General features: G+C 35.9%; 1 protein-coding gene across 1 annotated transcript; it reads left to right on the top strand.

Annotated features, from left to right (window-relative positions):
• The first annotated feature begins 12,820 nt into the window (after positions 1-12,820).
• Positions 12,821-13,123, top strand: LOC136830391 (uncharacterized). Its single transcript, XM_067089927.1, has one exon. It carries the CDS (start codon positions 12,821-12,823, stop codon positions 13,121-13,123), a length of 303 nt encoding a protein of 100 aa, XP_066946028.1.
• The last annotated feature ends 95 nt before the right edge of the window (positions 13,124-13,218 follow it).

The raw sequence follows: 13,218 nt of genomic DNA on the forward strand, positions 1-13,218 counted from the left end.
ATCTTTCTCCTGTGGTTGGGCTTTACTGTACGACCCCTTTTGTGATTTCATCACTTTTTTACCCTTGATAAACAGATGAGCTGATAGAAAATTTGTTTCTCTCTTGATGGCTGAGTGGTTATAGTTAACGTCATTCTGCTTCCAACCACAAAATTCATAAGGTCGAGTCCTTTGTAGGGTATGATTATCTACCATATATAATTCCCTTTGGGTGTAGTTATTCCGAAAGAGAACAATTGCAGTTCGTGTTAGTGTAAACCATAATACCATTAAAAGGACACGGCTAGAAAGTTTATTTTTTTATATATTGGAAAGAAATATTATCGAATCCAGTTTTATAAAAGTAGCTTTTGTAAGATTATGAATATTAGTCAAAACAAGTATGTAAAATGTATGAACTTTAGGAAGGTAGTTGACATGGTCCTTGTGGCGAGGTGTAAGCATACCAGCACAAAAAAAAAATAAAATTGTAAACGGAAAACTGAGTTTGACACTAATAAATTTGCTGCTCCTCCCCTTTTTCCTTTGTATCAGGTGTGAATATTTTGCCCCACCGACTGTAAGTTCGTTTATATTGTCACTTTGGTATGCATCTACCAGTATGCTTTGGTCTTCTTGAAGATGTTCTGGAAATATTAAAGACGAAACCAGTCAGGATTTTATAACCCAGTGTTGCATCTATATATATGATACATACATATATACATATATATATATATATATATATATATATATATATATATATATATATATATATATATATATATATATATATATATATATATATATATATATTACTAAAAATCAAAAAATACAGGATTTATACTCAGTGATTTTATGATACATTATATATATATATATATATATAAGAACTTGAAAGAATACAGATATATATATATATATGTAACTAACAAATTCTGGGCAAAAAGTACCCCAAAGATATGTCAATTACAAACCACAGGAAGAACTTGTCGATTTTCAAGTTTTTCAAAGTGTTTCAGTGTAACTAACACATTTTCTGGGCAAAAATATATATATAAAGATATATAATTACATATATATATTTGGCATATATCTATATTATATTTTAAGTTTTCCTGTACATACATATATATATATATATATATATATATATATATATATATATATATATATATATATATATATATATATATATATATATATATATATATATATATACAAATTTGTGTTTGCACACATTTCTGTTCGTGTAAAGACAACAGCTGACCACTATAGTCTTATACTGAGGTCTACCAGCACAGTTTTTTATTTTCACTTAACGAGGATGTAAGGACAAGCCAGGGACCTTTGTCCGACAATGTAAACGCAGTAATAATAAAATCTCAATTTGCATCTGAAGCTTTTTCTTTGTTTTCTTCCTAAATTATAATGGAAATATTCATTACTTCTTCTATGAGGGTAAAACATGTCCAAAATTTCAATATATTTAAACCACTGAAAAAAATGATGCAGTATTTCCGGATTGTATAAAGTTTATTTGCGTTATCTTGTTGAGTTATCATATGACTAACTGTCCTTAGCTATGTCAGCGTTACATTACGTCGCTTGTTATGCATGTAAGAAAACTCATGCTTTCAAATACATTGAGAAATTAAATTTTTATAGGTACTTGAAAAATCTGATGCATTTATGTGTCCACGGAAATATATCATTTTTAGAAAATTATTTTTATTCCTTTCATTACTTTTTCGTTGTGTGTTTTTTTTTATCTTATCAAAACAAATTTTTATGCCCTCGTTATTTATGACGTCGTTAAAATGTATTTTCATTTTATTTTGAGACAAACATGTCTGCAGTTTAATGCGACATGATGAAAAGCGTGCTTTTCTTCTTTCATAATCTTAGGAAAAAATCTCTAAATTTTTGAAAGGGAATAATTTTAAATCTTTCTCTCTTGAATTTCATGAGAAAAAGAACAAAAAAATCAAATTTTCTCCGAAGCATCCCAAAACTTTGTAATATAATTTTTTTTTTATTTTGCTTAAGTTATACGAAATTTTAACTGGAAACGTCATCGTTTACTTTACTAAATGAACATAAAACATTTGTTCCGTGAACTTTAGCACAAGCCCTGGATAGTAAGGTTCGGCCAGAGAATTTTCACTCTCAGAGTTTTTGTGTTCGTGAGTTTTGAGTTTTCCGTAAAAGAAAACTTTTGTGCCGGCTTTGTTCTGTCCGTCCGCACTTTTTCTGTCCGCCCTCAGATCTTAAAAAGTACTGAGGTTAGAGGCCTGCAAATTTGTATGTTGATCATCCACCTTCAATCATCGAACATACCAAATTGCAGCCCTCTAGCCGCAATAGTTTTTATTTTATTTAAGCTTAAGTTACCCATGATCGTCCTTCTGGTAATGATATAGGATAGGCCACCATTGGGCCGTGGTTAAAGTTTCATGATCCGCTGTTCACACAGCATTATACCGAGACCACCGAAAGATAGCTCTATTTTCGGTGGACTTGATTATACGCTGTAGCGGTTGTACAGAAAACTCGATTGCGCCAAAGAATAGTTGTTGACTCGTGTTTTTGACATGAGTATTTGGCTCTTGATTTTTTTTTCGGAGGTTGTTGATTTTGCGGTTTGTGAGTTTAGGATATGTGATTTTGTGGCTCTTAACTTTTTTGAAGTGGACACTTTTGCTCGTGAGTTTTTGACGTGTGATCTTTTTATACTCGAATTTTACCCCAGTTTTTACATATGATTTTTTGGCCCTGAGTTGGCATGTGGGTTTTTGCCTCATGAGCATTTGACATGTGAGCATTTTGCCCTGCCAGGGTTTTTTACACAATGGATTTCTTTAGCGAAATATTTTACCCACAAGCTTCTGACTTACGATTTTTTATCCATGAACTATTGATATAAAAACTGGCCAGGCCCCTCTCCATTAAGGTCACCTAATTACCTATCATGCAACGCTTAAATAACTGTCACAGCTTAGTTGACACAATGCGAGTGTGCTGAACGCATGCCAAGATATTTCTTTCGAATACGTGAACGACGACTGGTGACATAACTGCGATTTCACAGTCGTACGTGAAATCGCTCCTAATGACCAAAGTAACCAAGAACCAGAGAAGTGGGTCTCCTCCTCTGGAGAGGTTTGATACATCGAGATTTTACTTCATAGGTCGCTCCGTCTTTCTGCGACTTTTGTCGATTTTTAAAAGGGAGAAATTGGAGACAAAAACAAAAGCTTAAAATAAAAATTTCATATTTGAATACTGCTGTACACAATTTCTCTTCTAAAACTCTTAAATAAAGTTTGTTGCATTATCATAACGACAGCAGTCAACTTGCCCTTTTACAGTTTAGGAAAAAGTTCAGAAATGAGCGAAACACGACCAAATATTTTGCGATTTCGTCACTGCTTACCTAAGCCTTCAGCCAGCCGCCGAAGGTCCCCACTGAGAAGCAAAAACAATGGATCGACCCAATCGGTTCCAAGAGTTAAAAGTGAAGGGAGGCTGCGTTCGTCAGTCACCTTGTCCCCCTTGACAGCCGAAAAATATATGTATATAAAGCAGTTGATCGCATTGTTCTTGATCATTCCTGGGTTCTCTGTTTCTCCTTCTATTTTGTTCTGCTCTGATATACATCCAGCATGGTTAGGCCCTTTATTGTTTGGCTTCTTGGACAAGTGTTAACTGTCTTATAATAATTCATTATATGAGTAGACTAGTATTTTTAGTCATTGGAAAATTTAAATCAAAATGCATCATTAGTTTTTTCATCAGAGTTTTCATGAATTGATGATACATTGCAGAAATTCACTGCACGACTCATTTGTTTTACCATGTTTTATTTTGGAATTTTACTATGCTGTACATTTAGGAATATGTAATTGTAAGAACCACAATGCCCTCTTAACTTCTCGAATTATTCACGCTTTTTGGATACGCTTATCACTACAAAGACTGAGATCAGGACTTCGTTCTGATACTCTGGAAGCGGGTCAGAATATTCTCATATTCTTATGTTTGGATCTCAGGATTTGTGGTGATAAGCGTATCTAAAAAGTGTGAAGAATTCGAGAAGTTAAGAAGGCATTGTGCTTAATTCAATTACATGCGTATCTAGTAAAAAGCGATCAGTAGATTCTACATTAAGGAATGCGTTTGCCTAGGAACGTGTTCTGTGAAAATTAAATCAAATATAAAAACAAAAATAATAACTGACGCGATAAAACACAAGACTCAGGAATTTGCACGTTTCTTTTCCTAACAATGGAGTCGAATCATTGGTTTTGAAGGACATATAATGATCTATTTTCACTCCTAAATTGACTTGTGCAAACACAATGGAGGAAAGTGTTCACATTAGATGGCTATTCCAAACTCTCTCTCTCTCTCTCTCTCTCTCTCTCTCTCTCTCTCTCTCTCTCTCTCTCTCTTTGCGGAATCAAAGTGATTCCTATATATGTCTGAATCTTTTTAACGTTTTCGAAAAGGCATCGAAAATTACATTAAAACATTTCAAACTTCTTTGATGATTCCAATCCGAGTCAGGGTTGCTCAACGTATGTGGTAGAGGATTAAGAAATCGAATTTATTATTATTACCGTTGCTGTTATTACTGTATCATTTCCTTAATATCAAAATGGACCTAATGTCTTCCTTTATCCTGTTCCAGAGGCTGTTGCTCGCCGAATTAGTAATGCTACTCCTGGTTGCCTTCGTCAGTGCTGGTGGTTACGGCCATGGGCATGGTGGACACGGAGGATTTGGCCATGGGCATGGTGGACACGGAGGATTTGGCCACGGTCACGGTGGACACGGAGGATACGGCCATGGGCATGGTGGACATGGGTATGGCTACCCGAAGGTGTCCGCTGGAGGCAAATCCAGCTACGAATTTTGGCTTGGGAAAAGTGGACACAAAGGCCACCTCGTCTATGAAGGATATTACGGAGGCCACGGTGGATATCATTAGCACGAAGCTTAGGATGTTAACGCTGAAGACTCTGGGAAGATAAAATATAAACCAGTCCAAGTGACATTGACGACTCTTTTCTGCTTAAGTGAATATCTGTTCTGTCCCTGATTAATAAATAGAAATATGGGTTAACATTGAACGATGCTGAATAACTATGAATAAATTCTTTTTACAAGTCTTTGTTTCTATTCTTTTTGTAGCCTTCATCTGAAACTTGCAATGCAAAAGAAAATTAAAGCTCTAATTGATTGACCAATTTGTTTGGTTTCCCCGACCTGCCATAACGTAGGGTACATCCTAGATACAGCAATTACTCTTCTAAGAGAGATACAGATCATATCAATGCATTTGTTCATCCACAGGCATGGCCATAGAGCAGTGATTTTTGACCTGGGGTACCTGTACCCAAAAGGGTACAAAACCTTAAACCTGTGGAGGTAGAACTATATAGTAGCTCCGCGGCGGCGACTGCCTTCTAACTTAACTTTTTCTACAGTTTTTTGGTTGCTAATTATGAATTTGCCTTTAATTTTTGGTGCTCGAGTGTAATTAACCTGTAATTAACCCTTGAAGTCCATCCAACAAGGGGTTTCCATACGCGATCTTCACAAGACAGAGCACGGGTACGTCTGTTTCGAACGGTTCATATCCAGTCCGGCAAGTGCAATAACTTGTTAACGTATGGGTACCCCCGCCGCCGGGCCAGTACTAAACACGGCGAAGGGGCATTCCATTTGGCCGACAACAAACAGATGCACCGCCAGTATCAGAACCCCTAAAAGTGTAGAAAAAAACAGTTGAAAAGGTAAAAACAGGCGCGGAGCTAATATACAGAATTACCCCTGTGGGTACGAGACATGATAGCCAGTGCAATGGGACTGTATGTTTACCACGAGAAAGTAAAACATATTTTTCCTAATTTTTCTCTTACCATAATTGTCTCAATTACTTTTTTAAAGTTAGTGCTGTAAACAATTTTCTTACGTTTTCTGTGGTTTCAGTAATTGAATAGGCTACATCTAATAATTTCCCAGCAAGGTTTGTATCACTAATCCTTTTCATATGTTTGTATTGTATTTAAATTGGATGGGGGTACGAGGACATTTCCTGAGATATCAAGGGGTACAGGCACTGAAAAAGGTTAAGAACCACTGCCATAGAGTGTATGGCCATCGACACTGATATGCTTGATTAATATTTATTACCTCATATCAGTAGTTCCATTCAGTAGAGTATGACTTGAGAGAAGATGCTTCCATAACAAACACTAGGTCTTCCTTTAACCCAATGTGACGAACGCCAGACTCCAAAGGCTTGTTGCAAGTATTTGGTCTTCAGTGAGGGATGAAAATGGAAGCAAAAAAGTGGAAGAAGTTGGATAGCCAAAAGGGAAGAGACGAAAGAGAACAGATGGAAAATAAAAACCATGAAGATGTGCAGCTGGGTGCTCAAGGTACTCAGCAAGAAAGGACTCATGCTTTCAAGCGCAGCACATCCTTTAGTCACTTGGAAGAAACAGTAGAAATGGTGACAAAGGAAATGCTACTTTAACAGGATATACTGAGAGCCAAACAACCCTCTGATGCCCAAGCAAGCAGCTGTAAGTAAGATGCTCACCCACTTACGGATTGCTTTTTTTGGCGAAAAATTATCAATCACCTATGTGCAGTTCGTCATTTTCCCCATACTCAGTCAGTACCAGTGACCCTAAGCTAACGAGACTTCGGGAAACGAATGTTAAATACGGATAAGTGTCCTTGCATGTTCTGGATCTCTCCACAAAGTGGATGGTATAGGATGGTATAAGAAAAAGAATTATAAGAAAAAAAAAGGAGAGATGTGGAAAAGATAAGTTGTGTAATTTAGCGTTCAAGTACTCTCGGAATGTATGGTATGAGTACATAAGAAAAGATTCCATAGAGAGAGAGAGAGATTATAAATGTCTTGATTCTTTACTATTAACACCTTCAAAACTCAGGGTGTACTTTTTCTTTTTCTGAAATTTATTGATGATATATCTATTTTGAATCTTCTCTTAGGCCTAATATTCTTTTTATCAAAAAGATGTGGAAGTTCAACAAGCTTCAAATTACTATGGAAAAAAAAATAAAAAACTGAAATTTGAAAACCTCTTGATTTAAATGGTTAATCTGACTTGCAGCATATTCTTCCGAGACCGATTTTCGAAAATATGGTAATGAGCTGTATTACTGATGTTATTACTATTGGAATCTATAAATATAAAAAATATTCAATATTTCTATAAAATTATATAGGAGAGAGAGAGAGAATAAGAGCAATACGATCCATCCTTTCACTCTCACATATTTCTTGAAGACCTCGAGAGACAGAAACAGGGGGAGATATTGTGTATGTATGTGTGTTGAGTTTCTGCGACACAGAGAGAGAGAGATGGGGGTTAGACATACAGCAACACCACAATAGCAACCGGCCAATAATCGAATTCATCACGCCGGAACTCCAAACATAACTTCCCCATAGTCGCTCATGCAAAGACACCAAACGTCCTCGACCAAAGAGCACGTCTTGTCCTCCACGCTCTTTATTTTCAAAACCAACTTCCCAAGTTGTTGCTCAAGCCAGTTCAGAAGAGAAATAAATAAAGGGAAATTTAAATACCCGTTTACAATGAACAATGGGAAATCAGGTAAGCCTTGAGTTGACCCTTCTAGAGATGTGACGCCAACTTTTACCGCAATTGCTGTGACATGGTCGCTACTTCTCCCTTCACAGTACAAGGGTTCTATATAAACAGTGCAGTTTGCTTCGAGGGTTACAGTTACCCGCTGCCTCTGGATACAGTCACATAGTTATTCCTCGAAGTCTCCTGTTTACTTCAGCCTCTACAAGATGGTTAGAGCGGATCCCAAACGACAATTGTGTTTTTGAATCATTTGGTGTAGAAAAAGGGAATTGATAGCCGTTGGTTTAAAGTGACACCTGACAAGGATTTACACCAGGTCACCCATCTCTAAACGGGTACCAGGGCATGGGGCTAGCAGCCTCTCCGAAAAGGACTTGCTGAGAAACTAGAAGATTGTATCCTTCCGGAGGTGGCAAAAATCCGTACACACACACACAAATGTGTACATGTATATATAAAAACGAAACCTTCTGTTTTTATTAGATTCGAAAGTAGGATTCTTAAAAGAAAACAGCCGATCATTCAAAACATTAATGCAATTATTTCAAATATATTCCGAAAAACTTAGTAATACTAAGAAATTACTAAAATACACTGGTGACTGAAAGTTTATGGTTCCGTAAAACATGGATAAGATACGGCAGAAGGGTGATAAGAGACGACAAAATTTCGGTAGGAAACCGTGGAACTTTGATAAGAGAAGGTAGGAGACACTTCAAAACTGATAAAAAAAAAAACTTTGTTAACTGGCTGTGGAACTCATTTTAACAAGAGAAGTTTTAGTAAGGAACAGCAAACTTTAGATAAGAAAATAGACCATAAAACTTCAAACTTTTAAAGTCAGTAAGAGATATATATATATATAACTTTGTTATATATATATATATAACTATTTATCAAGAGATTCATATACAATCAGTGCTACAAACGTTTTAGTATCCAATTCACTCTACCTCAGGAAGTAATATATTTTCATATTTAGATAAGAAAATTTTTAGGTGATAATAAAACTTCAAACCAGCGACGGAGAAGTGTACTGGTTATATATCACTGTATCCCGTCCGTCGCTGGTTCGATCCCATACCTAAAAATTCCTTTCGGTAACATATATGAAAAATATATTACTTCCGAGGTAGAGAATTGATATTAAAGGACGTTTGTAGCTTTCGATTATATATATATATATATATATATATATATATATATATATATATATATATATATATATATATATATATATATATGATAACGTGGGATATAGTAATTATCTTTTCTACACTTTCCACTGGCTCGTAATCAGTTTTCAATAACAGGAGGCTCTAGTTGAAAATGAGGATGTATTCATCTTGCAGGGATGAATCCCTCGTACAGGAAACTTCCAATATTTTGGACGTTACTGATATCCCTCGTTTTTTCTTATTTGAATTCCGTTGTCTTGCCACTTTTATATTCTCATAAGTAAGTTTTCAGTAACTGACTGATTGAGTAGTTTACATCCAACTGGCGTCCAACAACAAACGTTAACAACGTCCAAGTTCTATAACAGAATATAAGTGCTCAGTTCGCTAACATGGCAAAGCTTTCACTAAAAATGCTAGTCCCACTTGTAAAGGAAATGTTATTAATTATAGCCTTTTAACATGGTAAATAATGTAATTTAGGCATTCCAATCAAGGTCAAAAATTGCTGTTAAACCAGAGTTAGGAAAACGATTGGGTTCAGCAGAATGAGAGTTAGGTACAGGAATGACAGGAAAAGCTGGAGGACTGGAAATGGGAGAAAAAGCTGTCACAGGCAACTAAAAAAATTGACCTAAAAGGATAGACCCAATTTTAAAAGTCTCTTGAAAGGTAAACGATATGGTCTAGGTTCTCGAAAAAAGACCAGCAGGCAGATTTTATTCTTTCACGGAAGTCAGGAAAGTCGTTGAAAAATTCTATCAATTAGAATTAACCTAATGGTCTAACTGTAACAGACTGCATTTAGTAAGAGTCTGTTAGATAGGAAATAATTAAACTTCCTCCTTTTGTTAATTTATTTCTCACATTACAGAGATTCTTCTTGGTTGCCGTGGCCATTCTTCTCATGGTCGTCTTGGTCAATGCTGATTACGGCCATGGCCACGGACACGGGCACGGACATGGACATGGATATGGTCACGGACATGGCCACGGCCACGGGCATGGCCACGGAGGGTATGGTAAGGGCCATGTTGTCCACAAGAAGCACCACGGCGGCGGAAAATCCAGCCAGCATTTCCACCTCTCAGGGCCACATGGCCATGGTGGCTACGGGCACGGACACGGTCACGGACATGGCCACGGACATGGCCATGGCTACCACTAACAACGATGAACATGGTTGCAAAATGGAGCAAAGAGCTACCTCATTGTCGTTTTGCTTTTGATGTCAAAAGTATTTCTTTGCAATAAATTATCTGAATATATGCCATGTGTTTAAGGTGGAATTTCACGAAAATTAACGAAAGCAAACTAATGTATGGGCGGGCTGAATAAGATTTGGTAATGGACTGAAACTGCATAAAACAGCAAGATTATACATAAGTCTAGGTGCGATCTGCATTGATATACGAAAATGAGACTTGTTGTGACAATGAAACCATATCCCAAAGCAATAGAGAAAGAAAATAAGTAAATAAATATAGATATAGTAATAAAAATAATCAAAAAGGTAAATAAAATGAAAGAAAAGAAAAGCAAACTAATCTATGGGCAGACTGAATAAGATTTGGAAACAGACTGCAATTGCTAGAAGATAAAAGTTTATACAGAAGTTTAATACGATCTGTACTGATATTCGAAAATAAATCATGGTCTGACAATAAAGCTATATCTCAGGAAAATAAGTTAATTTAATAAATAAATGAATTTACCAAATAAAATAAACAAAATAATTAAGAAAGTAAACAGAATTAAATCAAAGAAATGAAAAAGAAGATAAAATAAGATGGTAAAATAAAAAAGCCTTGTTTTTTATTGGAATGATAAAATCTTTCGACTCCAAAGTACCTCTAAACAAATTTATTTACATGTAAAGAATTCATAGAAATTAGGAAGCTTTAATATCTCACAAAAACTTACGTCAAAGAAATGACTCCAAAGCTACCTATAAATCACATTATATACTTCTAAAATCCTTTCATGTAGGAAGCATTGTTATGATTTTCAATGACGTACATACAAAAACAAGTAAAAAATGCGCTGAAGTTTCTTTGGCGTAATCGAGTTTTCAGTACAGCATAATATATCAAGGCTACCGAAAATATATCTCTTTCGGTGTCTCGGTATAATGCTGTATGAGTCGCGGCCCATGAATCTGTAACCACGGCCCGGTGTTGTCCTGTCTTTTATCGTTGCCAGATGCACGATTATAGCTAACTGTAACCTTAAATAATATAAGAACTTTGGGGCTAGGGGGCTGCAATTTGGTATGTTTGATGATTGGAGGATGGATGATCATCATAGCAATTTGCAGTCCTCTAACCTCAGCGGTTTCTAAACTCTGAGGGCGGACGGACAGACAAAGCCGGAACAGTAATTTTCTTTTCCAGAAAACTAAAAATGCGGTAACCAAGCAATCAGACACGTCCTGAAAATACACATAATCACTCTAAATTCACACCAATCAAACAATCATCAGGGAGACCGGGTAAGGTGTCCAGAGGTCTTTTATTTCTTGACTTCCAAAGTGCGTGAACATTTGTCAGCAAACGTGAGAACCAGAGGAAATTACCCCTAAATATCCTGAAAGGTTACCAGGAGATTATTTACTAATTCGGGCATCAATGTTGTATATAGTATAAACATACACATGTAATCAGTGATAGTGATGAGTCAAAGAACCTTAGCGCGTATAATTATTCGAAACTTTCAACCAAGCTTACTTTGCAAAATATAGACGTAATTTTTCTGGACCCAGAAATTATTCCGACCTGCAGGTCAAGAGGCACCCAAAAACCTTCAAAACTAAGATTTCGAAGCGGTCCAATTTGTTGTGATGCCAACTAAGCAAAACTGAAATAAGATAATAAACAAGAATAACAGTAGAAGACTTTGAATATCTGAGAATCGACGAATCTTGTTCCATCTCCAAAAGGGAAACTCAAAATAGAATGAAAACGAAATCTCATCGTTGCGACACAGGAAGAAAAATGGAGCGAGACTAAAACGAAAGGAAATAGAATGAGACCCTAAATTGCTCTTTGAATTGCGCTTTTGGCTTTCATTGCAAAGTGAAGGGTGGAAACAGGCTCATTGTCCTACGTTTCAATTAGGTATAAAAGGTTCGCTCTTCCCAAATTCAGTATTCATTTTGCGTTCCTCGCCTTCCTCAGAGCAACGGCCTCCTCTAGTTGTGCAGTCAAGATGGTAATTGTACCTGACTATTTGCCTTCATTTCCTCTAATGCTATATATATATATATATATATATATATATATATATATATATATATATATATATATATATATTTGTGTGTGTGTGTGTGTTATTTATGTATTTATTTATACATATATATATATATATATATATATATATATATATATATATATATATATATATATATATATTTAAGCGTGTGTGTGTGCATTGTATATAATACATACATATATGTATATCTATATTTTATATATAATATATATTTAGATGTATATAAAAATATATATAGATTATATATTATATGTATAATATATATATATATGTATATATAAAATATATATGTATATATATAAATATGCGTGTGTGTGTGCATCTGACTTTAATTATCGTTTCATCGTCAGACACTGAGCTGCAGGGGAAACCCACAACACTGGTGCTGTGTAACTGGTCAATTACAAACAGTAGTATTGCGAGTTATTGTATTTTTTTTAACTGATCAATATCAACCGTAGATGTTTTTATTTTCTTTATTATTTATATGAAATCTTGATGCTAGATTATTTTTAATTCATTCAAAATCACCTGCATGTTTATAAGTATTATTTATTGACTGAAAAGGCTATGACTTTCACTGGCAGTCTTTTCTGTTAGTTAATGACATACATACAAGTTCCTAAATGCTAATCCCTTTGAGTGACTTTATATGCAATTATTCATTGTCTTGTTCAGTTTTCAAGAGACGATTCACTCGTGTTCAAGTTTATTTCCTGTTACCCCAGAAAGATGAAGTTACATGACAATGTGTTTCAGAGATTCTTCTTAGCCGCCTTAGCAATGGTCCTCCTGGTCGCCCTCGTCAGCGCTGGTGGCTACGGACATGGGCATGATGACGGTTATGGTCATGGCGGCGGCCACGGACATGGCCATGGCGGCTACGGACATGACGGTGGCCACGGACACGGCCATGGCGGCTATGGAAAGGGCCACGTCGTCCACAGGAAGCACTACGGCGGTGGAAAGTCCGACAATCATTTCCACTTGTCCGGACCCAAGGGAGGATACGGACACGGGGGCGGATATCACTAACTGCGTTTATGTCATCTGGAAATATGATTAAGAATAAATCTTTTGAAATTAATGTAACGTTGATGTTACCTTTTGCGAAAATCGTGGGTCATAAA

This window comes from Macrobrachium rosenbergii, chromosome 46, assembly GCF_040412425.1.
Source record: "Macrobrachium rosenbergii isolate ZJJX-2024 chromosome 46, ASM4041242v1, whole genome shotgun sequence".
NCBI classification, from domain to species: domain Eukaryota; kingdom Metazoa; phylum Arthropoda; class Malacostraca; order Decapoda; family Palaemonidae; genus Macrobrachium; species Macrobrachium rosenbergii.

Bases quoted from the DNA above. Each gene is read 5' to 3' on its own strand.
- LOC136830391 (XM_067089927.1), top strand. From the start codon at position 12,821: ATGAAGTTACATGACAATGTGTTTCAGAGATTCTTCTTAGCCGCCTTA.